At 44.4% G+C, this 27,478-nt stretch overlaps 2 protein-coding genes across 11 annotated transcripts in view; one reads left to right on the top strand and one right to left on the bottom strand.

Moving 5' to 3' along the window:
• The first annotated feature begins 1,214 nt into the window (after positions 1–1,214).
• arl6ip4 (ADP-ribosylation factor-like 6 interacting protein 4) lies at positions 1,215–3,857 on the top strand. Its single transcript, XM_085786725.1, has 5 exons — positions 1,215–1,466; positions 1,569–1,922; positions 2,720–2,837; positions 2,933–3,002; positions 3,096–3,857. The coding sequence occupies exons 1-5, from the start codon at positions 1,313–1,315 to the stop codon at positions 3,150–3,152; spliced, it is 753 nt and encodes a 250-aa protein (XP_085642851.1). The 5' UTR covers positions 1,215–1,312; the 3' UTR covers positions 3,153–3,857.
• A 783-nt stretch (positions 3,858–4,640) lies between these two features.
• Positions 4,641–27,478, bottom strand: part of LOC146981474 (membrane-associated phosphatidylinositol transfer protein 2-like) — a 42,725-nt gene continuing 19,887 nt past the window's right edge. For 3 of the 10 annotated variants that reach the window (XM_085786715.1, XM_085786716.1, XM_085786717.1), the window contains exons 3-26: positions 24,022–24,236; positions 22,854–22,975; positions 22,024–22,257; positions 21,566–21,898; positions 20,036–20,131; positions 17,592–17,696; positions 17,432–17,496; positions 16,145–16,389; positions 15,706–15,895; positions 15,375–15,494; positions 15,049–15,263; positions 14,740–14,915; positions 14,297–14,467; positions 13,093–13,245; positions 11,893–12,057; positions 10,682–10,978; positions 10,037–10,185; positions 9,813–9,929; positions 9,061–9,177; positions 8,784–8,932; positions 8,485–8,634; positions 8,174–8,354; positions 7,839–7,967; positions 4,641–7,607 (exon numbers count right to left, since the gene is read on the bottom strand). In XM_085786715.1, coding sequence (XP_085642841.1) covers positions 7,224–7,607; positions 7,839–7,967; positions 8,174–8,354; positions 8,485–8,634; positions 8,784–8,932; positions 9,061–9,177; positions 9,813–9,929; positions 10,037–10,185; positions 10,682–10,978; positions 11,893–12,057; positions 13,093–13,245; positions 14,297–14,467; positions 14,740–14,915; positions 15,049–15,263; positions 15,375–15,494; positions 15,706–15,895; positions 16,145–16,389; positions 17,432–17,496; positions 17,592–17,696; positions 20,036–20,131; positions 21,566–21,898; positions 22,024–22,257; positions 22,854–22,975; positions 24,022–24,236 — 4,278 coding nt within the window. In that variant the 3' untranslated portion in view covers positions 4,641–7,223. Of the gene's footprint in view, positions 7,608–7,838; positions 7,968–8,173; positions 8,355–8,484; positions 8,635–8,783; positions 8,933–9,060; positions 9,178–9,812; positions 9,930–10,036; positions 10,186–10,681; positions 10,979–11,892; positions 12,058–13,092; positions 13,246–14,296; positions 14,468–14,739; positions 14,916–15,048; positions 15,264–15,374; positions 15,495–15,705; positions 15,896–16,144; positions 16,390–17,090; positions 17,163–17,431; positions 17,497–17,591; positions 17,697–20,035; positions 20,132–21,565; positions 21,899–22,023; positions 22,258–22,853; positions 22,976–24,021; positions 24,237–27,478 lie in introns of all 10 variants that reach the window. The other 7 variants (XM_085786724.1, XM_085786718.1, XM_085786720.1 and 4 more) reach the window with 7 other exon arrangements.

Below are 27,478 nucleotides of genomic sequence, written 5' to 3'. Positions count from 1 at the left end.
ATCACAGTATAACCTCGCACAAGGACAGCTCTACTCTGAAGTTTTCTGACAACACCACAGTCATTGGTCTGATCGCTGTGGGTGATGAAACGTCATACAAGGGAGCGGTCTGGTGACAGTGAGTGACAAGAATAACCTCCCTCTCAACACAGATAAGGCTGAAGGAGAGCAGCAGCATCAACAGTGGTGGAGAGGTTCACCAGGTTTAAATTCCTGTGTGTCCGCATCGGTGATGACCTGACCTGGACATGTAACATCACCCAGCTGGTCGTGAACTATGTAGGGAGACCTGAAGAATTCAACATGGCGCACAGGATCCTCAGCAGCTCCACAGGAGCTTCTCCTCGACCAGCGGCGTCACTCTGTGATATGGGAGCTGCACAGCCACTGTCCACAGAGTGGTACAGACTGTCAGAGGTTTATCATGGTGTCCCTGGCCTCTCTGCAAGAGCCAAGATTACACCCATCCCCCAATACAGGGTTCACACACACACACACACACACACACACACACACACACACACACACACACACACACACACACACACACACACACACACACACACACACACACACACACACACAGCATGCACTCAGGAGGGTGATATGTGTAGTGTGGGGTGTGTGAGGGACAGCTCCACAGGTCTAATCACCTTATCTATGAAATACTAATATTTCACATTATTTGTGAGGAAAGTCTTTTTGAATTGAACAACAAATGAAACAAATTAATAGCAGTTATTAGCATTATTTTAGATCTACCAAGCAATGTATTATATATGTATAATGTATATAATGTCAACTGTGCACTGAAAGTAGTTCACATTATAACCATTTACCAGCAACAACATAAGAGTTAATGCAAGAATAGTTGTAATTGTAATAAATACTTTGGTATGTCATGTTTCAGTAAAATCAGTTCTTCTACTTTTGGTAGTTAAAGTTCATTTCAATACTAATACCTTACTTGAATAAAGCACCTCATTTATTTATTTAATATTTATTTATCTTTATTGTGCACTTTATATACTTGTAAAATATCAAGAAAATTACTGACTTAAACTTGTACTATGTAATTACTGCATTTATTTGAGAAAAAGATCTGCAGGACTTCAAATGAGCACAATCTGACTCCAGGTAGGAACTAGGAACCTTAACGACGTGTTGTTTCCCGACGGCGGTAAATAGAGGACGAGCACACTTCCGCAGACGCGCCAGTCCTCTTCTATGGCTGCGGACTGTTTATGACCGGGCAGCAGGCAGCGTCTCTCCAGCGGGGTTTTGTCTCGGTGTGGTTTGGGTTTATGTGGTGATGGATCGCAGCAGATCTCGTGACAGAGCCGACGGAGAGAAGAAGAGGAAGAAGAGACGGGGACGGTCCTCCTCCTCTTCCTCCTCCTCCTCCTCCTCCTCCAGCAGCAGGAGCAGGAGCAGGTCGGAGAAGAAAGGCGCACACAAGAGCCAAGGTTGGGATTAGAAACAAATGATTGGGTTGTTGTTGTTATTGGTTTTATCATCACAGGAAAAAAAACTGTGTTGAACCTTTTTCTCTGTTTCTTCTCCATCAGATGTGAAAACTCAAAGAAAGAAGCGCAGAAAGAGAAGCTCCTCTTCTTCCTCCTCCACCTCCTCCTCCTCTTCGTCATCCTCGTCCTCGTCCAGCGATGAGCGGGCCAAGAAGAAGAAGAGCAAAGCCAAGAAAAAGAAGGGGAAAAAGAAGAAGGCGAAGCTGAAGAAACTAAAGAAAAAGGAGAAAAAGAAGAAAGAGAAGCTGAAGAATAAGGAGGAGAAGAGGAAGAAGGCGGCGGCGGCGGTAGCGGCGGCGGGTCTTCCGTCCTCCGGTCCAGCAGCCGAGAGCCTCTTACGACCCTCCTACCTGGAGGTGTGGCAGAGCGACGAGGGGGCGGTGGAGCTCGGACCTGGTGGGGCATTTACTTTACGCTGCTGTTTGAAGGGATAGTTCAACATTTTGGCAAATTGGCCCATTGCCATAATCCCTATAGTCATAGCAGTAGGTTCGTTACCTTTAATTGTCGGTGCAAGCTGTTTTTAGAACGGCGGAGCAGAGCCGCGAGCTGCTCAGAGCTACGCTACGGAGGCTAATGGGATTTCTTGGTTTCCCTCATCAAACTCATCAAATACACAATCCTACAACTCCAAAACGCTCTCCTGCAGCTCACAGCTCTGCTCCGCCGTTCTAGTCGTTTTCTCCGGGTTCGTTTTATGTCTCTTTGTGGACTTTTTCTGTCTCTATTGGGCTTTTTCTTTACGGTCCTTCTGTTTTGTGTAATCACAGTGTCAGCATCATGATACTATGATGTATTTTTCAGAGAAATCAAATGAGAAACCGTTTCAAACTAAAATAACCCACAGTAATTTTGTTTCACATGTGTAAACACCAGATTGTATGCACCCAACCACATTGAGCCAGGTGTGAGCACAGGTGATTCTACCTGCTTGGCATTTCTGCCTGTTGCACCTCCGACGGTGCCATTGTGCAGACTGCAGGGTCATCAGCTGGGAGCCACTCCTCCACAAATGTTTCGCCCAATTATTCCAGGATCATCTCAGAAAAAAATGATATAAAAACCAACAATTGTGATGAAGCATATCTGATACTTAAGTGTAAATGATAAACCGTCATCATAAGAGATGATATTAACACTATATTTCCACCTGAGTGAGATGCAAGTGCATTAAGTTTTGTTTCCCTCTGCAGTCATGACAGACGAGCAGAAGGCCCGGCTCTCCACCAAGAGGCCTCTCACTAAAGAGGAGTACGAGGCCAGGCAGAGTGTGATCCGCAGGGTGGTGGACCCCGAAACCGGACGGACCAGGTGCGGCAGAGCTAACGGAGCACACGCACCAAAGAACGAGACTGAGCTACTCCATGTACTTGTTTTAAAAAAAATCTTCTTCTACTTTCCTCTAGATTGGTGAGAGGAGAGGGAGAGATCATAGAGGAGATCGTCAGCCGAGAAAAACACAAAGACATCAACAAGGTAAGGGAGACCACCTCAGCTGTAACTTTGTGAAATGAGCAAAGCAAATGATCTGGGCACCAAACAGTGAACAACATTGTGTTCGTCCCACAGCAGGCCACCAAGGGAGACGGGAACGCCTTCCAGAGAAAACTGGGAACTAACCGGTAGAAGATGCAGTCGTCTCTGGAGTAGCTTCACCAAGGATGAAACTACCTTCCTCAAGAAGAAGTCGCCCAGATGCTGATCCTGACAGTGCAAGGAGGCACTCGTGATTTTTCAGTATATTTGAATTTTGTACGAACGATTAGCCAGTAATTGAACTGTATGACTGTAGTGAATGTCCGGAGCAACAGAGACATGAACTCCCATGTATACCGAGTTCAGTCCAGATCAGTCACTCTCTCCTGTCACTGTGGAGATGCAAAGAGAAGCAGACCACTTATGGTGAGCAGGAGCTGATGGCGCAAATAGTTTACACTGATCCATGCATATTCATTATGTGCTTGGTTTACAGCATTGCAGTTTTTTCCACTCTCTCCAACTTTCCAGAACAATGAGTCTTAAATGAACTCCCGTCTCAGGATGAATGATTGATATTCAGGGGATGTGGCTGCATTCAAATGGTTTCTGTATTTGCAATGAGCTCATTCTTTGTTGCATAATGTCCACGTGATGTCGAACACAATAAGAAGCTGATTTCAAGTGTTCACTGTCCTCTGTGACAACACAAACTTTTTTTTTTCTTTTTTGTAATTTGGCTACATATTCCACACCCACTCTGAAGATGTGTTCTCACCTTTTAAATCTCACATTTTCAGTCTACATTTGTGTGAACTGATCTCAGCTAAATAAAACAGTTTGTGTGAACTGAAATGACTCTGAACGCTGTTTTCTGGAGAGACTGACCAAGCTGAACGGCATTATTCTTCATGATGATATTATCACTCATGCATGGAAAAAAGGCCAGAATTACTTCATTGTTCTTTATATATTCTTTATACACTGTACATAAAAACACAAGGAAATGGGTAAAATGAAGTTATCCAAAACCTACAAGATACACACCCTGTACAATGAAAATATTTCCCAAGCTTAATTTACTAAGGTATGTTGTATATATACAGCATGTGAAAGTGAACAGGTGATGAAAGACTTGTGGCATTGCTTTGACCCGGGGAACAGAGCTTCCGACAGTGATGGATTGCCTAATATTTGTGAAATGTCAAACAGGTTTCCTCTTTGTGCATTTTCTTTAAAGAGAACACAAAAAGCCCCCCCCCCCCCTTTTTTTTTTGAAAAATAGAAAATATGGCCTTTTCCTATTTCCGCAAAGTCCACACAAACAGTCTATTCTTTTTCATGAAGTCAATTTTGGGTGTGAGGCTGTGAGCAGCGTTCAATCTAGGCCTCACAACACGACGGTGAATGTAAGGCAGAATAGGGACGTGTAAGGCCTCTGATAAAAGTGTAAAAAGCAGGTTCGAAGCAAGCAGACGCATCCAAACTCCTCAGATAATCGCAGCGCTTCGTCTTTACATTCTCTGGATCTTAATATCCAGGCAATTTAGATCTGCAAGGAAGGAAATATGGTTCATAGATTGCCAACTTGACAAGAGAGCATGTTTTGCTCTGTTGCGTTTACGTTTTTTCTAATGACTATAAATGCACAAATAGCCGCTACTTAAACAGCAGCTTCACTAAGAGTTTATATGGCTTAAAGCCGCATCGTGGAAGGAAATGCAGAGGGAGAGTGGTGCAACATGAGGTACGCTGATAGGCCACACTAGGGAGGTCGCACTGCAGGTACCTTTGCTCTATTTAGTCAACTCTCACCGACTTGTGTAGTGGACTAAATTTTAGAAATTATAACACATTTCAACGGCACCACGACCCGCAGCCTCCACAAAGACCTTTAATTTGAAAGAGCACTTCTCTGAAGAGTTCCAACAAATACTGAACATCATGAACTTCATAACAGCAGGTTTTATTGCAGTGCTGTTGTCTTGGACTACATGATATATACTGTATATTAGCTAGGTGGGTCTAATCAGCTGTTCCTTTTTTTGCGATGGATTCATCTAGATAACCATGTGTTAGAATGGAAACACCACAACAAAAACAGCATGTGTCCACAGAAGAAAACCCACTGTAATGTCCCATACCAGTATCAGGTCAGTGGCACTTCATTGTGAGAAATTTCCACTCGGTAAAATGGGTGTAACTGTGTGTTTGTGTTTGTGTGGCGCAGAGACATGCTGAGATACCGTCTGCAACTTGACGCCTGAAGAGTATGTGCCTGGTCAACTGATTGTCAATGCACCGTGACATTTCTTCAACAGTCCGTTTGATCTTGTGGTGTGGTGGAGTAATATTGCACATTTCCCCTTATGTTTGAGCCCATGTTGGTCCATTACAGTCAGCTCATGCCTATTAGGAGGGACAAATAACCATCGTTTTGAATGAATAAATCAGAAATCAATGGCCAACAGCATAAAGTAAGTCTTAGCTCTGTGTTCCTACTTCTGACAGCATATTGTACAGAATTTACAATTTGCAGATTGTTCTTCCTCAGACGGCGCAGCGAACAGAGAAAGAGACCTTAACCTAGGGAGGGTTATCTATCAGCACATTCAATGCCTCATTTACAGCTTAGGGATAACCAGAGAGAAGCCATATCCCAAATTTCCAAAATAGATAATAACAAACATACAATATATGACACAAGATAGCATTTCTGTTGATACAATTCTGGTGATCTGCAAGATAAAATAACAAAAATACAATACTGTGCCAGGCAAAGACTTTTTGAGTTTTGGCTGCTGCAACCGAAGTTTGAAGAAAACAAAAAACAAAACAAAAGAAAAACACAACATAGCTAAAGTAATCTTAAAACACATTTTGTTCACAAAATCAATACATTTTAAAATATCTATATATATCTTAAATAACAATAATTATCATTATCAATCAATAAAGTGTATCCTGAATGAGGTGGTGTTTACCCCTAGAGGAAAGAAGACACTTGAAACTGGTCTTCATTGGACCAGATACCAGATCTGCACTGTAATAAAACTATGTACAAGCCTTGTTAAGGCATTCAACTACATACTTACACAATCTATTCCATTTTCTTTTCTTTACACAGGAGACCATAATCCTTTCCTCTCTGTTCATGTACAGCATATCATTCTATACTGTTTACTTTGGCACATTAAACCGTACAGTATCAGGAGATTTCCCTATAGCAGAGTCATACATTGCGTATTTAGGAAGTTACAGCAGCGCAGTATGTCATGTGGTGAAATGCTATACAAAATCCAGGAACAGTTTCAGCTGCAACCATTGTTAAAGGGTAATTTTGTAGTTTGCTTCATGTGATATTCGGATGGTTCTTTGGTCCAAGGGACGACTAGAAAATAAGCAAAACTGGGCTGTATGCATGGAGCAACATTGTTTAGTCACTGCAGTTTACAAATTGTAGAAGTATATGCAGTAAGCGACAGCTCCTGATCAAATCTCTTCTAGCTGGTTTATTAGTCACCTAAACATTGCTCTGTATTGTTGATAGATGGCGATGAAAAACTTCTTAGTGACTTGTTTGCGTGGCCGCACCCGGAAAAACAAACACACTCAGTTCAGTTTGAGCTGATTCTTCACTCTCCTCTCAGACTACAACTTATCTGATTATCGCATGAAAAGGCCGTAGCTTTAAAACCATTATTCACAAAGTTTATCTCTATGGTAACTGTTGTGCTTGCAGTGGCCACAGCAGTCAGCTGCAGCAGTGCCGTATCAGAACGTGGACCTGATACAAACTGTGTGTAACCACTCTGTGTTGTCTGCTGCAGTATACAGCATGGGTTTACGTTATGTGTAACCATCTCCCATCTAAAAGCCTGTTTTAGGACGGAACCCGACCTTGTATTCAAGATAAATATTTACCAAACAGTAAAAACGGTCTGGATTCCTACAATATTACCTAGGTCTGCTTGTGTGCATGTTCCTGTTTCAGGAAGATGCTTCTTGAAATGCCTGTCAAGGTGTGTGTGTGTGTGTTTTATAATAAATAACAGCCATAGCTTCTGTCCATAAATGTGACTGGCATTAGTTTTATAAAGAGTGGTTTTATAGCACCTATTTTAACCCATCTGGTGCAGGCCAACTGTTTTTCACTCTTTTCCATTTGTCTCTTCCTCACCACTGTTTCTATAAGTCACTCGTCCAAACGTCTCTCTAATCCTACTTTGGGCTGAGAACTCCTGGTTCCAGCTTGGTGCTGCTGCTGCGGCCCCAGCAGCTCGCCGTGATGCTCATGCTACGCTGGGTTGCTCCCTGGCTGTGGCTGTGAGCGCGCTCCAGACGCTCCCGCTCCAGCCGTTCGCTGTCTGATTGGCTCTGCGTGCGCTCCGGTCTGTTGTGGATGCTGCCGGTCGGGGAGCTGGGAGCCGGCTGGGAGGAGATTGTGCGCAGCAGGTGGTTCCTCTTCCTCAGGAAGTCGCTGTTTGCGCCCAGGCCGAAGCTGCCTTTACGTAGCACCATGCGTGCGCTGCTGGACTTGGCTGGCCGAGAGCGGTGGTTGTACTCCAGCTGAGACAAATGAGCTGCATATCCCTCTGTGATGAACTGTTGAGATGGACCAGAGCAGAGCACACCGTCAGCCAGGAAGGAACAGCCGTTTTTACATCCTGAGTTTATGGTTTCAGCCATTTAAAACTATTATTCTTTGTCAGTATTCTTATAAGACAGACCAGCGTTACATGATTTTGGTTATTCATTCTTCTTGAAATGAAACAATGGGCTGTTTATTTAGTTATTAAGAACTACCAAGTTGTGCATGAAATGACCAAATGTTACCTGACACTGGTGCTGCATCTTCTTGGAGGGTCTCCCAACAATATATATTTGGGAGGCAGGGAGGCCAATGGAGGTGTAGACAGAGATGTCTTTGCTAGATCCATAGCCAGCGAATATCTTCATGTGAGCCTGGAATCAGTCAAATGAAGAAAAGAGCTGTTTGACATTGGATCTGTGTTAACCACTAATAAGTGGTAAATACGTCTCACATAGTACAACCATGTCAACATTGTTGTTTGTTTATCACCCCATAACAGCAATCTTTATTCATTCCACAAAGATCAAACCCCTCCCCCATCCCCCACAGTCTTCCTTTTGTGTCCCTAAAGTCTGACCTCGGTCAAGGTCTTGAGGAAGTTGGCCTTGTGTCTGAGCGGGTCGTGGACCAAACCGTCACAGAAGGAGACAATGCCATGAGGGAAGTTGTGCTGAGACAACCAAGCCACGACCCGCTGCTTCTGCATGTCTGGACGTCCTGTCACGTAGATGATCAGATAGCCTAAATCCTGCCAGTGCCTGAGATGAGGAGCAACAGGAGAATATACCAAGACATAAATAACAACACCACGTGCTTGTGTACTAAAATCTGAAATGAACTCTTGTTTCAAGAGGAGGACAGAGAAAGAGGAAGCAGCGAGGTAGGTACCTGACAACGTCCACAGCTCCTGCCCGCACTTTGGGGTCACTGCCCATTATTGACACGCTGGCGGCAAAAGACCCGTCAATACTGAATACGACAAACTCTGTTCCACGTGGAATAACTGTCAGGTAGCTGTCTGCAAATGTGTGGTCACCCCTAGAGAATAAAAAGCACACAGAGTAAGAAAATGTAAAGACAAAGATTAAAAAGAAACTTTTTAAATCCACCTTTTAAAACACACAGAGAGCTTGAATAATTAACACCATTAGGGTTGGGTTATTGAAAAGCACCAAACTAAATCCCACCTAACAACCATTTTAACTGGGTAGACTCCGATGCCCAGACGTTTGTCTTCTGGGATGATGAAAGACACACGGCCACTGCTGTTGGTCACCTCTGTGTTGAAGTAAACCCATTCTCCTGATGGGGGCTGGGTCATGATGTGGAGGTCAACCTGGACAGGATTGAAAAACAAGAACAATCACCACCTTAGCAACAGAAAAGACTAGCACAACTATAAATGACACAGATGATGCTGACACTAGTGCGTGCTACTACAAGTGATGAGCAACGAGAGGTCACCTTCTCCCCGGCCAAGGTGACCATGTCCAGGGGGCCGTACATGAAGCGGCCTGTCACAACCTGCTGGCTGTCCTCGGTGAAGACGGCGTCGTTCACCCGGTGGTTGGCCGTGACGTTCTGTCAAAGGAGTGAAAGAAAGACACAGTTATAAACACATTTACTGATGCTTCTTTTTCAAAATATTTTTTAAAGGAGACATATTATGCCCCCTTTCCACAAATTAAAACAGTTCCCAGGTGTCTTAAAGACATGTCTGTGACATGCTTAACTCAAAATATCCCAAGGATCAAACATCACAACTCTTTTCATCCTCTCAAAACAGCCCTGATCAGAACGGCTGGTTTCAGTGCCTGTCCCTTTAAATGCAAATGAACCACTGCTTGCTCTGCCCCTTTTACAGGTACCAGGTAGGGGTGGGATTATGCAAATTCGAATCCTAGTTACATAATTGGAAGACCACTGAGGGAACAACTTGTAAAACCATGTCGATTTCAACCTCGGGAGCCTGAACATTGGAGATTTTTTTTGTCATATCTCACATTTTGGGGGTCGAAAGGCAAGACAAACACCCAAATATATGTTAAAGAGCCTTCAAAAAGTGATATTTCCATAATATGTCCCCTTTAACACCTGATGATGTTTGGTTAGAAATACCAAAGTTAAATTGCAGATTTGAATCCAGGGTGTAGAGATTAGATTTAAAAAAAAAAAAGCCCCCTGACATTGGCTCCATTTGTTTATCCGATGCCTACCCTGATCTTTACATGAGTCCTCTTGCGGAGCCACTTCTCTCGAGGTTTGGACGGGGTGAATTCAGACACTTCTTTCCCATCGAGCTCCAGGATGCTGGAGTTTTCATGCCTCATGACCTGCAAGGAACATGTCAGTGACTACGTATCTCTGAAGAGGACTCCCTGCCTGCAGGTTAGGTATTAACAGGCCATAAAGAATGACAGGAAATACAACGTTTGCTCACCTGTCTCAGGAGAAAAGATACAACATCAGTGGACTCCCAGTACGACGCGTGGAAGAGGTGCGGTAAAGCCACTGTGGGGAAAGCGGTCAGAGCATCGGGGCAATACAGGGCAAAGTCCAACCGCTTTGTGCCCCACCAACGTGCTGCAACTGTGATGGAAACGGAGTGAATAGGTTGCAGAGACGTAAGATGAGACTGTGAGTGGAAAGGCTAAAGTAAAAAGATCATTTCAGTCCTCAACCACAATCATCACCGATCCAAGTAGTTCTTCAGCTACAGGAGGGAAAGGAAGGATTTGTATCTGTTATTAACAAGAAAATCAAGAGCTGGAATTCAAGAACAGAAAAATAGTTAGAACGTACAGTATATGAGCGACTGAAGATGGTTATTGATGTTAGCACAGGCACGAAAAAAGATTATGGATATGGAAAGAAGCAGCAAAATCTGGACTTACACAATAATTTCATCCATGAGGGTGATTAGATCTTTATGAATTCAGTTTTGAAACAACATTAAAGGAGAAAAGGAGGCTTTATTGGAGAGCAGAAAAAAAGTTTTTGGGATTGTTGCAGAGTATAGAGCAGCACAGAGAAAAGACCCGTAGTCTCATGTTGATTTCAGTAGTCCCATCCCTTAGAGATATACCTTGGTCCACTTCAGCCTGGGAGTCCAGTGAGACCAGATCAGATATAGCACAGTCCAGCCCGGCTGACAGGCAGTTCTCGTACTGACCAACGGGACTCAGACCTTCACTGGTCGGTGAGTCTCTGTCACCATCCAGCTCTGCCGCTGGATCGGCCTCAGGTGATCCTGCGGTCTGGCCGGCCTTTCTTTTCTTACGGGACTTAGGAGGACTTTTCAGGAAGAATTTATTTTGTGACGATAGGGCGAGTTGGGACAAAAGGCTGAACTTTTTGGATTGGTTAATTTCGCATGATTTGGCTATGGGGAGAAAACAAAAGACAAAGACAAACCGTATGAAAAAAAATTGATGTACGTTGGTATGTAAACAGTTAATGACAGTTTGAGCAGTGTGAGGAATGATGTTGGGATGTGTCCGGTGTCAGTAAACTGCCTTAAAGAGAATTGTGAATGTCAAAGCTGGAGAAAAAAAAGGTTAGTAACACTTAAGGTTGTGAAACAGGGCGATGCTGTGGACAATCTTCTGATTAGTTTCAGCTCCAGAGTTGTACTGTAGGTCAACAACAGCAGCGTTCACAACAATAATGTGAGGTAGAAATAAATGTCCAGGTGACAAAAAGAAAAGAGGGAGGGAGGGGCAACTTCAGAGGACAACCAAACAAACAGGAAACAGAGTACGGTACTGGCTCACTCAGCAAACATTGCAATAGGGAGAGGATGATGCAGGGATGGCTGAGGGAGGCAGGTGTCTACATGCATTACAACGTTAGATAAATGCAGCACTCGTCCATTGCATTTACATTTAGACAGTGGATAAGAGTCAGACAGACAGTGGAAAGTGACACTAAGCTTCCTCTTCTTCAAGACTCTGCTCGGGACTTTTGACAGGAAATGGACAGAACGCCCTCCATGAATCGCCGTTCAGTGCAGGTGTTAAGTCTGGCTGAGCAGGAGTAGCAAAAGGAGCGGGATGTTCATCGTCTACCTGGCTGACTAGACTGCTCAGTGTGGGGTGTGTGTGTGTGTGTGTGTGTGTGTGTGTGAAGTCAGAGTAATGGAATTGAGAGAGAGAGAGAAAAGATGAGTGAGGAGAAACTAGACTGAATAATAGAGAAAAACTGGACTGAAAGAAAAAAGGAGAGTAACTAGTATCAGTGTTTGTGTGAGTGGAAGGAAGAGAGAGAGAGACACTGGTTGGTGTTGCGAACACTTACTGTTGGCTATGTTGGTGGCAGTGTAACTGTCTGCCATTCCTGAGACCTGGCTGGCAATGCTGACCTCACTGGCCCTCCGCTGGCCCCTGGAGAGGGGGCCCGTTACGGGGGATGAGGGGTACGAACTGTCCATGAAGACACCACCATGAGACTGAACAACATCCGCTATTGAGCCGAAACAAGGAGATCCCATTAGACAGAGACACAGGTAAGGGGAGCTCACAGTGATTGGGAGGAGGGGGGGTGAGTTAGGGTAGCAGGGGAGAAATATGACGGCAGGCACCATGGTTTCAGAGGACATGTGAAACCACAAGGCGGCCACATGGGGGCCAAGGTCAGATTTCTGTAACCAACCGAGTGGAAACACAAGAATATGAATACATAAAACACTTAGTGAATGTAAAATCACAAACGTCCACATCTGTCACATCCATGTGGGTGTTAGTATCTCTGATGAAGGTGAGATTTAACTTATAACCAAGTGCTATCATGTGGAAATTCTTGATATAGCGCTGGACCTTTGATTACATCAGATGGCCTCTGATCATTATCACAAGGAGGGACATGGAGCAGTACACACTACACTACGTATATTCAGGATGTATAGTTAGTTAGGCCTCCGAGAACACTGTGCAAACACGACATCAAAAGCAGCACAATCTCCACATTAAAACTTGTCTCTGAAATACAAATGGCAGCAGAAACACTCTCTCTCTACATCCACAGTCTGATATTATGGAAATGACACGGACACACTAAAACCTTGCTTTAAAACCACAGCACAAACACAAATGCTTGCATTCTCCAAAGACTGAACGCAACATGAAGATATGACGGCAGCAGCATAACAAAACACCACATGAGATGCAGATCAGATTATTTTCAAAAGTATTTCCATGACAATGTTGCAAGACAAAAATCCAAATACTCTACATGCGTATGCAGAGTAATTTAGATCAAAGACTGGATGCTGCTAGGTTAGATATGTTTGGTGTATATACTGTATATCTGTCTGTTTGCCTCAACGTCTTGAAACAACAGTGATGGGAATACTCTGAAAGAACATGTGGTTAATGTAAATTTGAGCAACTTGGACATGAGAGCAGGAGCGATGGAACAAACAGACAGAAGAAACACAGTGAGTGGGTGGGGGGTGGGGTGCAGACAGATGAAGGCAGGTGAATGGGAGAGGCTACACACACTCCATAGTGGCGGGTGTGGCTTTGAGGAAGCCCTCCTGCCAGTGTAGCACAGGCACAGGGATGCAGGTCTCACTGATGGTCTCCTGACAGCGAAGGGACAGGGGAGTCCCGCTGTCAAGTAGCAGCTGAGCGTTGCTCTGGACTGTCTCCACTATAGAGGGAGGTGGAGGGGCAGAGGGGGGGCAGAGGTCAGGGGGGAGGTTTTAGAGGTAGAGAGGCCAGGTACACAGATATGGGGGGACAGGAGGCCAAGAGAGGAGGAAGGAAAGAAGACAAGGAAGACACAAAAACATATGAAGCAAGAACAACTGAACATGAAACAGGAAAGCAGAGTCAAGCCCTTAGACGAGCCCATTTCTTTGAACTGCTTCTTAGTCATATCCTGTCAGATCACAATTGTTCTTAAACTATACACACCCTGACATCGACTTCTTTTGCACTGAATTTGCCTTTACAACTCTGCTCATACCACAAACTGTTAATTAGTAACACAAGGAAAACCCGAGGATATTCAGTGACAGCTCATTTGATGGAAGCTGTCACTTTTAGGACTCTGACACATCAAAACCTGGCCTGTAGTCATGAAGAAATAACTTAATTCTTATAAGCCCTTATGTCATTTTCTAATAAGCTCTGGTTCCTGGTTCAGTGTCTGATGCTATTTCAACCTACAAAAGAATTTTCTTCTCATTAGCTTGGTCATTTCTGTGTCCTTTTTCTTGGGGAATCTTAGACAGAGATGTGTCAAAAGGGCAGGGGTGGGGGTGGGGGCTGTAAGGGTTACTCTACTATAATGACCAGTCTGAACAGAAACCACCAGCGGGACTATGACCACATTCAGATGAATAAACTGCCTCACAGACATAGAAGCGCAAACAGTCGAAAAATGTTTCATTTTTCTTTGTTTACTCTGTGTGTGAAGGAACTCAAAGTGTGCTGCTAAAGCATCTCCAAGCCATGTGTTGTCTACATGCATGCATCCATGGGAAATGAGACAGTGTCTCAAGTGTCAGCTGATGTGGTCTTAAGTTAAAGCAAGAAAATTAAACAGCCATTTTATTACAGGGAACTTCCACATTTGTGTCTGTGCATGTGAATTCAAGTCAGAACAACATCAGTGATTCTACACTGTAAGTCATGATCGGATATTCATTGAATTGATACACACGAGACTTTCGTATGTCATCAGGCAGAGGGCTCACCCAGTAGGGCGGAGTTTCCGTCTCCAAGGGGAAAGCGTTGGTAACGCGGCACGTTGAAGGGAGGCAGGAGGTGAAATTTCCTCTCGAGCAGAGGCTCCAGACGGGAGGCCGAGGGGTCTGCTGGGTGGAACAGGTTGTAGACCTGCTGACAGGCAGGGCGCAGCTGGGCCACTAGAGGGAGGAAGTGAACCAAAGACATGAGAGAGGAGAGGGAAGCCTGAAGCAGGGACATTTCATTCAAATGGAAAAGTTATGCAATATCTTATCTTTAGGTATCGTGTCTCAAAACTTGATATAGATCATGTATGATAATGTGATTTGAAGGTTGGCACCCTAAAAGTCACAATACTGGTGCAACCACTTTTGGAAGTTTGAGCTGTTAAATAAACTACATTAACAATGTTTGCTTCCACTAATTACACCCATTGCAAACAGTCACTTACCATCCAGCATAGGAATGACAGTCTTTCTCAGGGCGAGTACCAAGCCCAGAGGAGAGCCAAAGAGGAAAAAGTCAGACACCTCAAAGTCAAACTTCCCCAGGGAGCTTCCATCCAGCATAGTGCTGCTGCTCGACCTGCGTGAAGCTGCATCACTCCGCAAGACACTGGAGTGTAGGCTGGAAGGACAGCACAAAGTCATTCCCTTGCACAGACTAGACAGAATAAACCACACTCTGACAGTACACAATGGAACAAGGGCTTGTTTGTTTGTGTTTGTATGTTTTTTTTGTCATAGCATACACAACACACCTGGACAGGAAGGCCTGGTGTTGCTTTATTGTGTCCAGTTCATAGGTGGAGGAGTCACTTCTCTTTCGTGGCAGCTGTCTCTTGGTGTCGTCACCTGCACCGGCACGAGGCATGTCGATGTTACTACGGCTGAGGTGGCGGCTGCCCTCCAGGGTTGGAGAAGAGGACCCATGCCCGCTGTTGACAATGATGCCAGGAGAGAGGAGGTCCTGATCCTGTGGGCGCCATTAAAAAAAAAAGAAACACCACTTGGAAATGTCCATAAATGATCTTATTCTAATGACTAAACTAATCATAGTTGCATCTAACTGAATGTGGTCTCTTACCTGTACACTGACGACACTGCCCCTACGACTGCTATTTTGGCTTTCATTTACTGTCTGATTACTGCTGCACAGAGCATCAAATCCCAAGATTCCTCCAACACAGTCCCCAATTAGGCATACCTAGAGACATCAAGGGTCAGAAATAATATGTATGACACATGTGAGCCTTGTAGTTAAGGTTGACCAATTATGTTGCAACACCTTCTCCAGTTGGAGCTCAATCATCCAAACTGAAAACTGAATATAACAATAGAAGACAAAAAAGAAACAACCTCAGTTGTTGATATCAGAGAATTCAACAGTACTCATATTTTCTTGTCTGATAACTGACCTGTCCAGAGAAGGCAGACCCGTCCAGAGACTTTATAAAATCGACATAGACCTGGTTGGCTCTGGCGATGACAGTGGCCACAGCCTCCTGGTACTGTGGAGCAGATGTTGCCAGGAGGGGCAGAGCTGCCAGTGGGATGTGGTCCTGGCTGCTGGACAGGCAACTCTCATCATAGCTGTAAGGGCTCAGGCTGCCGCAAAAGACAAAAAAAAAAAACCCGGAAAAAATCAACTCCCAAACATATTTTTGAATCCAAAACAAACCACAGAGGCGTCTGAAGAAATAAACACAGGAAGAAGGGTCCATAGTCATGAGCTGCACCTGGAGCTTTTCCATCATAAGCAAACAGCAAGTCACAGCTAATAAACCGAAACCTTTCATCATTATCCACAATCCTCGCAGCCTGCAGAAAAATGTCTACATGCGCGTCCTCTCTTACTTGGACACCAAGGAGAAGGCCTCGGCACAGATGGCAGGGCAGGGCACCAAGCGGATGGCGATGCGTCCCAGCGCAGCAGGGTAGTGAACACGCATGACTGTGTCAAAAGCTGTACTGATGGTGTTGACGTCTGCCTGCTTGCTGTTCTGGTCTCCTCCGCCCGTATCCAGGATGTTCCCTCCGTGCAGAACCAAGATCAGCACATGGATCTTGGAAGGCTGCAGGCACTGCTGCGACGAGCTCTCCTGGAGACAGGGAATTGAACGAAGGGCGATGAGTGGTAACACAGAGGAACACTAAGCTTTTGGTGAATGCCTAATAAATAGTAGATTTACTGATAAGAACAACCTCTTTATGAGCTTAACCAAAGACAGTTAAAAAAAACAAAAAAAACAAGCATGCTTACCAAGAATGGGGGGGGAAATTACAAATAAACTATTATGCTTTTGCAATTGTGCATCAAATTATTTTGTTAGTAATGACTTCTGACATGTGGTGTCCATCTCTTCAAACATGGGCCACACAACAAACTTTTCACAACCACAGAAGGGTGGAGCACCATGAAGGGAAACAAAACACAACCAACCTACACTCCACCTGGACAACTGTTCAACTAACAGCAAACAATAATGACAATGCTTCCTCGGGACAAGTCACATTAAATGAAACAACACAATGTGTAGTTTTGTCTTGTCCACTCTGATCCAAAACTTCACATTTTGCATAGAAGCACTGTACGTACACTCAAACGCCACGGCTGCAAGTACACGAGAGTTGAACAGAGGGGGTGGTGAGGTTGAGGAGGAACACATGGTTTCGGGTTTGGGCAACAGCAGGGAGAAGGGGCAAGGGGGCAGTAAGTACTGGGTTTTGTTCAGAGGGGGATCGGAGGTCTCTGTGGAGCGACTAAAGTCCACAGTGCACTGGGGCCAAAATGTTTACTTACTGACTGGTGCCTCGTTACCATGATGGTGGGAATGGGAGAGCTATCGGCTTGGCCACTAAGACAGCCACGCATCTGAACACAAGAGGATGGAGAGGCTCAGGGACAAACAGCCCTTCTCTTATCCTCCAAAGCCTGATATACAACACCAAGTTTGTTTTTCACAGTAAAAGCATAGCTAAAATGATATCAAAGAAAAACCGCGGGGCCTGAAGGGCGCTGACTGTAGATTGACCTGCAGGAATATTTCTTTCAGACATGATTCTGCTTCAAAGACGGCTGGTTAGGATTCTGCTTTGTAAACACACACTCCATGTCTGACACACACACACACACACACATACCTCATCTAGTCTTTCCTCACTGGTTGCTCTTTCATAATCCACAGTCATTTCCTTGAACAGCTCACCTGAAAACACAAACACACACACACACACACACATACTCAGCATCAAGTGTGACAGCAGAGTGAGTGTGATGAAGCGCTGAGGTTCTTCATCATACCAGGAGTTTCCTCTGCGTCTGTGGCTTCAATCTTGTCCATGAGGTCATTAGAGTTCCACTTGGCGATTTCCTTAGGGAAGACCTCCTCTCCGTCTGAGAGATCCTCTGCAGAGGCAACAAAAGAACAAATCATTATTAACTGAAGTGCATGTGCCATTCGGGGCTTTAAATCAGTCATTACGCCAGTTACGACCGGGTTTACAGCGGTTAACAGCAACACATGACTGGAGTTCATACAGTATGTCCCTAATGAAACAGCTGACCAACACGAAGCATGAAGGAACACGTCGAGTCTTGCTTTCCCATAAGACATTGTCATAAAAATTATTGGATAGACATTATTGAACGACCTGATGTATATCATTGCTACTGTGGTGGCCATCAAATACAAACTACACTGGACGTTTACATGTTTGAAGTATGAGCTTTGTGTTGATCTGTCACACATTCTTACATTTGTACACGTGTGCAGAGAGACACTGGACAGGAGGAGGTGTAATTTTATTACCATAACGGATTTTTTTTTTTAAACAAAAAAAAACAACTATCTGTTTACTAAGCTATTACCTACTGAGAAAAGGTTTTAAACCAGCGTCCGTCTTTGAATTCATCCAGCGATATTGATGGACTGTGTTATTCATCCACAGACATTAATCTGTGATTTAAAAAGCAAGGTTCAGGTTTTAAAAAAGAATATCCCCTTTTATCCCATAATTTCTCTCCTGGGACATTTTTGTTTTACTGCCAGTATCTTCATGTCTGAGAAAAAAAGGCAGCCACCTCCTGTTTACTCTGGTTTATGAGAGCAAATTGAAAATAATACCTATCATTTTATGTACAAATCTCATGTACTTCCATGTATTTCCCCAGCAGTTATATTATAAATAATATAAAACACAACTGCTATGAAAAAAATGGAAATCATTTTTCTCTACAGCGACTTGGTTGCAGCCAGTTTCTCAAGAATACATCAAAAGAAAATGATTGAGCCACAACCTGGTCGAATTTCAAAGAAAACAGGAGGTGTCAGTTCAACATCAAAGTTTATTGATTTATAGTAATTCCCTTGGTTGCTTCATTTTATTCCATTTAAAAGTACAAGTAATACAAGATCCAGTCTTAAACTGGAAAATAGAGGTATCATCAATAGCCTTTCCCTAAATTAAATCAGTAAGTAACTTAAATTCAGTTTCATTTGCATCTTGTTAAATAATATAGATAAAGAAATGTATCACTTAGTGAAAAATCATGGCTTTGTAGATGTATAAATAATTTATAGATTTCACTGCACCTTGGTCAATCAAATCAAACTCATCTTCTCCTGAAGCTTTTCTCTATTCATTTTCACTAGAAAAATATTTTTCAGCCACACAGAGAGGGCGAACATGGGAGTTAAAAATAAACCTGGCCGTGTATCTCAAGTGTTTGTAATAGATGCTTACTGCAAGACAACCAAAACCGCAAACACACTTTAGAGATAGAAATGTAATATCAAAGGCAATCTGAGCCAAGTCAGCCTGTTTCCATATTTAATCTATGTACCTCCATCATGTGATTCATCCAGGCAGCAAAGCACACACTGTGTACAAAGGCTCTGCTCTGTATCTCAATAAGTTATATTTGTTCCTCCAACCCTATGTACGTATTTACCTTGAGTAACTGCTTATTTCATATAGTTGTCTTTACAGTGTAGTGACATCTGTAAATCATAAATAACGCAAATGGGCACAACAGTAATCACTGAGAGAGAGGGGCATGTGCACTAATTAATGCGATGCAGTCATAACTTTAATCAGGTCATTTGATAAAATGTGATGTGCTTTGACTTCAGAGACTCAACACATAGTAATTAATCCATACAAACATGAACACTGCAACACACAATAAATTACTGGATGTCAACACAATTCAGTTTGATGATTGTATTCCATTTACTTCGAGTGTCAGGAGCAGAAACGTAAAGTAAACTTTTAACAGGTGTCAACGAATGACTGCAGCAAAATCACTATCAAAATAATAAGTGACAGAAACATGCATGATTTTATTCTTGTTTCATGATCATGACAAAATGTTCTGAGACTATAAACACTGGGAATCATTGGGGGAGGGGTGTGTGTGTGTGTGTGTGTGTTTATGAGGGACAGGCTGAAGGGCAGATATGATTGTAATTTCTGAACTTGACGTCAGGTTGTGACACCTGGCCCGTGTCCTTGGCCAAGCTCATCCAGCAGATAGCCTGGGTGTTGCACCACCACACCCCCACCTACTTCAACTGCAGCCCCAAAGCATGCTGGGTATCTGGGAAGCTTAAGAACTGATCTGTGGTTAAAGACATGCATGCAGAGTCAGCGGGAGGAGTAAGCAAAACAGGTTCTTGGAAAACTGAGCACGATATACATTTGATCCGACTTCATCCTTTAATTTAAAATCATAAGTGTCGTTACCATGGGCGTCAAAGAACTCCTCGTCCGAGCTGTCATCCGAGTCTCGCGCTATGCTCTGCATCCTCCACTCCGAGATGCTGTGACGTGACGGGCTCACTGGGAAAAAAAAAAAAGCACATGAGCAAAAAACCCACTGTTATTTTGGGACATGTGTTTCAGCCTCTCTCTTTCCCTTTTTAACAAGTGCGCGCGCACACACACACACACGCACATTACAACAAAGAAATATTTCACAATCTCCCCCGGCCCCCACGCACACATACAGTGTTATATAAACATGCAACAGCCTCTGTGGTGCATTACTTCATCACAGATGGACTGCTTGGTGGTCAGGGGGTGTGTGAAAACTCAGGCCTAATGTAACACAGCAGAGCTACAAGAACACAAGACTAACACTATGCCAGTCAGAGGAAAATGGCGATACTAAAAGCGGGCCTTGTCTGTCATGGGTCCTCAGTTTATGCCTCATATATCATAAGTGCAAAGGAAAGAGAGGGGGGGCACGCTCTGAGGGGCTGGCTGGTGAGGGGAAGGGTAGGGGGGGGCACAGCTGTAGCTGTCAAGGCACAGAAGAAAACAGCAGCGGTGGAGGGGAGGGTCACTGTGAAGAGCGTCAGCCTCCTCTGGTCTGTGATGTCAGCACTGCTGCTATAAATAGCCCAGGAGAGAACCACAGGGGGGGGAGTTACAAGGGTGAAACGAGGCACGCTGGATGAGAGTCAGGGTCCAGGTGGCGGCTACAGTGAGTGCTGCCTTGAGGTAGGGGTGACACTGGAAATGGGCGTGTGAGGACATGTGGTCTGTGATGTCAAAGGTGATGCTAAAAATAACCCAGGTAAGACTGAGCACGCGGCTGTAGGGGTGAGGCGAGGGAAGTTGGTTAGCACATAAAAATGTGGAGGCGTGAGTAAATATAGTCCAACGGAATAAAAACATTCTGAAAAACATCAGGCCCTGAACGGAAAAGCAAAGCGTGGTACAAAAGCAGAGCGTGCATACTAAAACGCTGCTCCCAAGGTGTTTGACTTGATTAACACCAATTCAACTATTTGAGCTCAAAGCTCTTCAGTAAGATGATTTATTCAGCCTGGGAGCCACTGTGTGCACGTCTGTGTGCAGACGAAACCACTAAAAATACAAGGGCAATTGTTTTGTATTGAAAATGTTGCCTATTATAATGCATCAGAGTTTCATCATAATGAAGTGAAAAGCATGGACTTAAGGTCAAAAAGGAAACATTTTTGACTCTGAAACATGGAGCAACTTTGGCTTTGCACAAGCTTGATGTTTGACCTAGTTGAATTCCTCACATGCTCTCGTCCACTGTGGACATGTCTCAGATATCACCATGGCTGTTTACAGTTTGACTTCGTAGTTTGTATACCTTCAACTTTAAGGTCGAAAGGAGTCATGAGTGTGTCATACTGCGTAAATAAAGTCGATTGTGCAGAGCTACAGAAACCAGAATGAGAAACTTTGTAGTTTGTGGTTTCACACACTAGGGCTCAGGACAAATGACATGCTCCTCACCTCCTCTTTTGGATGAGCGGGATGAGCGGGAGGAAGTGGACCACTGCTTGGTGAGTACACCTCGTGGCTGGAGAGTCTCTCCTGTGCTGACAACCACCTCCTCAGCTTCTATAGAGCTGATTGCCTCTTTGGCCTCCTGATCTTTGTCTGGAGATGGAGCTCCTCCGTTGGCCTCAGTGGCCTCCTCTGCCTGACTGAACTGGGCCATCTTCGTGGCCAGGGCCAGCTGGGTTTCCAGCTCCAGCTGCCTGATGTCCTCGATAGTGAGACCGTACCACTCATCCTGCCAGCACCAGGCCTGCCGGTGGGCACGCACCATCACCTTTCTCAGTCCTAGGGAGAGACGAGGGGAGATATGACACACAATACACGGAAAATCCTGAAACTGAATAATACACTTGTCCAAATATAATGTTTGTAAAAGCAACAAACTACCACATCTGTGACTGGTCACTCACCAACATCATGAATGAAGCGTTCGATCTTGGACTGCATGCCCCAGTAGCGGAACTCCACCTTGCACAATTTGTAGGCACACATGATGGGGGTCTTCCCCGGGTTATTGTTGTATTCTTCTATCCAGTCGTCCCGCAGAGGACCCCTCTGGGTCTTGGCTGACTTGTAGAGCCGCGTGTCCTCCTCTGCTTTGTACTCGTGGGGCGGGATGGGATCTGTCACGATGTCAATTGGATCTGGCAAAGACAATTCATATTCAATGAGCGATGACTCATATGGCCACTGGCCAGGTGTTTTGATTGCAGAGCACCGATAAAACCTACCGTGGTGTGACTGTCCTGTCATCATGTGTATATAGTGGGTGGGGTAGCAGAACTTGTATGGGCTTGTGCCTGAAGCTTTGAAATTCCTTTTATAACCGACGATAACTGACAGAACGAGTGACTGATTTAAACTTTGACAGTTGGTGTTGTAACTGTGTCACTGCATGGCCTAAGACCATTAATATCGGAAAAACTTTATCTTTGGTGGACAAACACACTCTCAACCTTGTGGAAAAAGCAGATGCAGTACTGTTAAACTGCCAGAGGTGGGCCTCACCTGCTGCTTGTGTTTGAGTTACAAGAGGACAGATGTCAAGACAAAAACAACTAAAAACTAATCCGTTACATGAATAAGTATTGCAACATACTCTCTAATGTTAGAACATATGAGCTTGCTTACTAGCAACTATAAGGGGAATTTATAGCAGCTCAATAGACAAACAATAGCATCTTAATAAGTGAGTGTATGTTGCAGTAATGTTCCAGGATGATTACAAAATGTGTCTCACCAATAGTTCTCTGTCTTTTGTCTGCAGGAGACATGTTGAAGACATCTCCTTGGTTGCCTGTGTCGGGTTTGTAGTAGGTTTCAATGTCAATAGAGAACTTCTCAACAAAGGGACAGGTGTATCTGAAGAGAAAGAAATAACAACAGAGTTAAAACGACAGACAGACACATAACACCTGTCCCAACAAACTGCAAAGTGTGTTACAGGTTGACGTCTGTCTTTGTTTTAGACTTACTTTTAAACCGAGTGGGTCTAGATCACAACTATTTCATTAAGAGCGTTACAGGAGTGATAACACCCTCTCTCGCTGCTGAGGATAGAATACAAGCGAGCCATGCCCATCTGTTGCAGCCGAGGCATCTGCAGCCACGCTGTCACCAGCTGAATAGATATGTCAACAGGCACATGCAGTCTATCAATATCTTGACAGTATAGTCAAGGGCACACCTCTTTTCATCACCTTCACATCTCTGTGTTTGCCCGGCCCCACACAGACAAACGGACTGCCACCCTTAGAGCGAGGGGCCACGGACGTCTAACCTCCTGGGAGCCCTGCTGGCCACACACCGATCTGATGGTCTGCTTGGGAATATTCTCTGAGCTCTTTATTTTCTTTTGGTTTTTAGTGTGAGACTCCTTAAAAAGTCTCCAAGTCTTGAGGTAAATTTTTCATCTTCTTGCACATGTGCATCAGGTAAATTTTGCTGTTTGTTTTTTTAACACTAGTGGAACGTGGAAGTGGTGACTCAAGGAATCTGTTCTTACTGTTATTACAGGTGGAAGGCCAATGTCTGAGGATCATGAAGGAATAGGAAATGTGGATGTTTGCTTTGCAAGTCGATTTACGCCCCTAAAATTTCTGCTTGCACTCCTAAAATTTTAAGTTAGAGGCCACTGTGCTCCGAGTAACACTTAGTCTGGAGCTCTGCAGGCATCATTAAACTCACCACTCATGCTCATTTGTGTGCTAATCCACTGAATATAGGCAGGGGTTGGTTTATCACCTATCTTCTAAACAGGTGGCGCCTGCATCTATAAATGTGTGTGCACCTAAAGCTGAAATAGTGAGCAACTCATGCGCACAGCCTTGCGATACAGTAATTAAAATAACAAATGTGGCCTGCCTCCCACTCTGAAGGGGCGGCCTTTCTGCGGAGGCAAATCTCACCTGGTGCGGGTGTAAGGGTAGGCGTTCCAGGACTCCTCTTCAACCCTCAGCGCTGCTTTGGGCAAGATGGAGCGGAACCAGCTGGGAATGTGCATGCCGATGTGGTAAACCTTGTGGGTGTACTGGCCTATCCCGCCTGGACCGTCCGTGTAGGGCTTATTCTCCAGGATCTCCACCCCACTACCTTCACCACAGCTCTCTTCTCTGCTCTTTTTCTGTCAGAAAAAAAAAGAAAGGAAAACAAAGGTGACAAGGTGTTTATGCTTATAGGCAGTGGAAAGTGAAAGGGTAGTGTTAAAGGTAGGAACACACATTTTCTTTTAATGTTTAATACATGTAGTTCCTTTTGCAGATAATAACCGTCTTAGGAATTTGGACAATGTCAGTTGTAATGACAAAAACTCTGGCACTAAAAGTGACATCTTCCTGAAAGCTCAGTCAGCACTGAAATGCAAATAAGGAAGCCCAAAAACCAGCTCATGGAGCCACACCTTTCTCATATTTACATTCCAGGTGCACAGAGTAAGAAAGACGAGGTGGAGCCTGCTGATGCAGTCGAGTAGAGCAGCAGCTAGGTGACTTAAACGTTAAAAGCAGGAATGCGTGGCCTGGCAAGAACGTGATTTGCGATGGTTATGAAATCAATGGAACAGGAAACCTGGACAGCAGAGCATAGTCCAAGTGCTGACGATATTAAAACGCAGGGAGCAAGGAGCAAAGACCATAAATGGCAGCGATTACTGATAGATCATCTTTTTTCCTCTTATCAGACGTCGTCCAGTCTTTCAACCTACAGCTCAAAGTATGTTTTTAAGGCAGTATTTAGCGCAGCGCTGGCCATAATAGGGAGACAGATTTCTCCAGTCAGTTCAGCAGGGAGAGGCGATGCAGGCGAGGCAGCGAATCGATGGAGTGGAGAGAGGAGGAAGCCATGAGGCGGCCAGCACTCCGGACCTCATTACCTCTGACAGGTCATTCATTAGCCACCCGCTCTGCTCTCAACAGCCCCGACAGAGCTCCCAAGACACAGCACAGACGCCACATACAGCAGCCGACGCAGGAGACATCGGATCATAGCTGATGTAGCCGAAAAACGTCAAGTTTACAGAGCGGTCCACTCATATAAGCACTAAAAAGATGTATACCACCAAGAAATAGAGAGATAAACCCAATAATAGGTCTTCTTCACAGATCGTGTAAAGAAACACTCGCCTGAAACAACACAACCTGTTATTCCACTTAGAGGACTGCCAGTTGGTTTTTCAATTAGATAATCACAATAACATCAATGCACTAATGTGAGCACTAACTTGTTAAGAGAAATTACAGATTTTTCCAAATGTAATTCTTATCCTTAAAGAATAAGAACAAAAAAAAGACTTATTTCTGTGTTTTGCAGTGGACTGTTTAATCAGGCTGCTGACAGGTAACTGCCCCCCCCCCCGGAGTGACAGATGAGTCTCTCCAGTTTGCCCAGACAACGATTACAAAACACTGGCCAGGGCTCGTTTGCTTCCCAAGGAGAGTAGACAACATGCTTCGACTTAAACGAACACTGTGTGATGATGAACATGTGCGCGCTTTGTTCATTTGTGTATGGATGTAAACTATACACGTGGGGGGAAACAGAAAAGACAAACGTTTCTTCGAGAGTGCTGCGCAAGTGTGTCGACCGGCTTCAGAGGGGAGGCAGGAGGGCTCTCGCTCCATCTACTCTGTGAAATCCTTTTTGGCTGCGTACACAAAGACAAAGTGTCCGCTGTGTTGTGAGTGCAAGTCGTGACCTAGAACCTTCGCCACATCACTCACTCATTTTACTTTAAACAACCACCGAACACTTCAAAAGTAAAAGCTGCCGCGATGACAGCCGACTATCTATGTTTAAATCCAACAGCTCAGACAGGATAGGAGTCACATCCTGATTTTTTTTCCGCCTCCTGCCATCAGAGTTCGAGACCCGTGCTTCCTGTTCGAGATGCTTCTGTTCACTCTCCTCCACACACAGCATGCGTTTGCTCAGTTGGAGCATGATGGATGTGTGTGAATGGATGAGACACAGTGAGATCCACTCATATTCAATCTCTCACACATTCTGCATTTTCCTCATCCATTACTGCAACCCCCCCCCCCCCTATGTGGGGATGATAAATGTACAATTAGCTGTCAGATAGGAAGGCCGGTGTTGTGAGGCCGAGACGGGGTGGGGCTTTGCATGCTGAGGTGCAGATATGGCCAGACTTTCCTAAGGCCCTGACTTCATCTATGAGCCTTACACTGGGGATGGGTTGCAGGCAAGGCAGGCCTACATGCTGCAGTTGCCCTGGCAACATACAGCAATGAAGCGAGGGTATCTACAGACACCAGTAAAATCCTTGCTTCCTCTCTGCCCAGAATACAGCTCTCTCTCTCTCTCTCTCTCTTTTTTTCCTTTTCCTTCCACCTCCTCTCTCATTTCTTTCCCTCCCTCCTTCACAGTCTCTGTTTTTATCCTCCATTTCCTCTTTTTATTCACTCCCTCTCTTGAACAAAACCTGACCACCGGCACGCTGCTGATGTCACGGTTGCCACGGCGACAGAAGCCTCACAGCAACAATGCTGTGCAGGGAGGGTGAGGTCAGGGGGAAAGGTAACTATGGGTCACTCACTAATGTAAGAATTCCTCTTGAGCGCACATATGAACTGTGGTATCCTGCTCTCACCAGTGTCACATGTTGTTTGTTTCCTATCTGACTAAATTTAACCCGTCTTAAGGATTTCAAAGCCAAGCAGGTCAAAACTGATGCTGTAGTTGTAGCTTTTCACATAATAAATAATTCTTCACTACCCACTGTCTGATACAGCAGAAAATACCAGAGAACTGATTGGGTGTACAGACATGTGGCGTACAACTAGTTTGTGCTATCTTGAAACGTCTGCTTGCTTTGGGGCATGTCTGCTGAGTCATGTTACAAACCATCTACACCTCAGCTTGATTACTTGTCTGTTTGGTACACAGGGGGGGTATGAAGAGAGACAACAGCTCAGACAAGGTTGTCAACTAAAAACAAATCTGAAACCGACATGGACTTGCGCTGCACTCATCAAATATTATTTCCATCCGGGCAGACAGGACAAAGAAATGCCTGTACGATACAATGTTACTACGACTAAAAGGTGGTATTCACAGAATGTCAGGAACACTTTCAGACAAATTGTTTTTATAGTACATAGAAAAAAGAGAGGCTTTCTAAAGGCAACACAAGTGAGCAGGGCTGTGGCTTGTGTGGTAGTGGATATATTAGTGTTAGACAACTGTAATGACGTAAAGGCTCATTAATTTGGGTGTATGATTAACAGTTGAAGGAGAAACACGTGTGGGATGGTCAATAGCTTGTAGGCATGCTGGGGTTTCCTTAATCAAGTCATAAATTCATACATTCTTCACTGGAGCTGCTCCCTGAGGGCTGCTGCTGCCAAG

Source organism: Trachurus japonicus, chromosome 9 (assembly GCF_045865225.1).
Source record: "Trachurus japonicus isolate A0001 chromosome 9, Traja_1.0".
In the NCBI taxonomy this organism is placed as follows: domain Eukaryota; kingdom Metazoa; phylum Chordata; class Actinopteri; order Carangiformes; family Carangidae; genus Trachurus; species Trachurus japonicus.
This window is presented reverse-complemented; position numbering and strand designations above follow the sequence as displayed.

Coding starts and splice junctions, on each gene's coding strand:
- arl6ip4 (XM_085786725.1), top strand. CDS start 1,313: ATGGATCGCAGCAGATCTCGTGACAGAGCCGACGGAGAGAAGAAGAGG. Junction 1,467..1,568: donor AGGCGCACACAAGAGCCAAG/GTTGGGATTAGA, acceptor CTTCTCCATCAG/ATGTGAAAACTCAAAGAAAG. Junction 3,003..3,095: donor AACACAAAGACATCAACAAG/GTAAGGGAGACC, acceptor TTCGTCCCACAG/CAGGCCACCAAGGGAGACGG.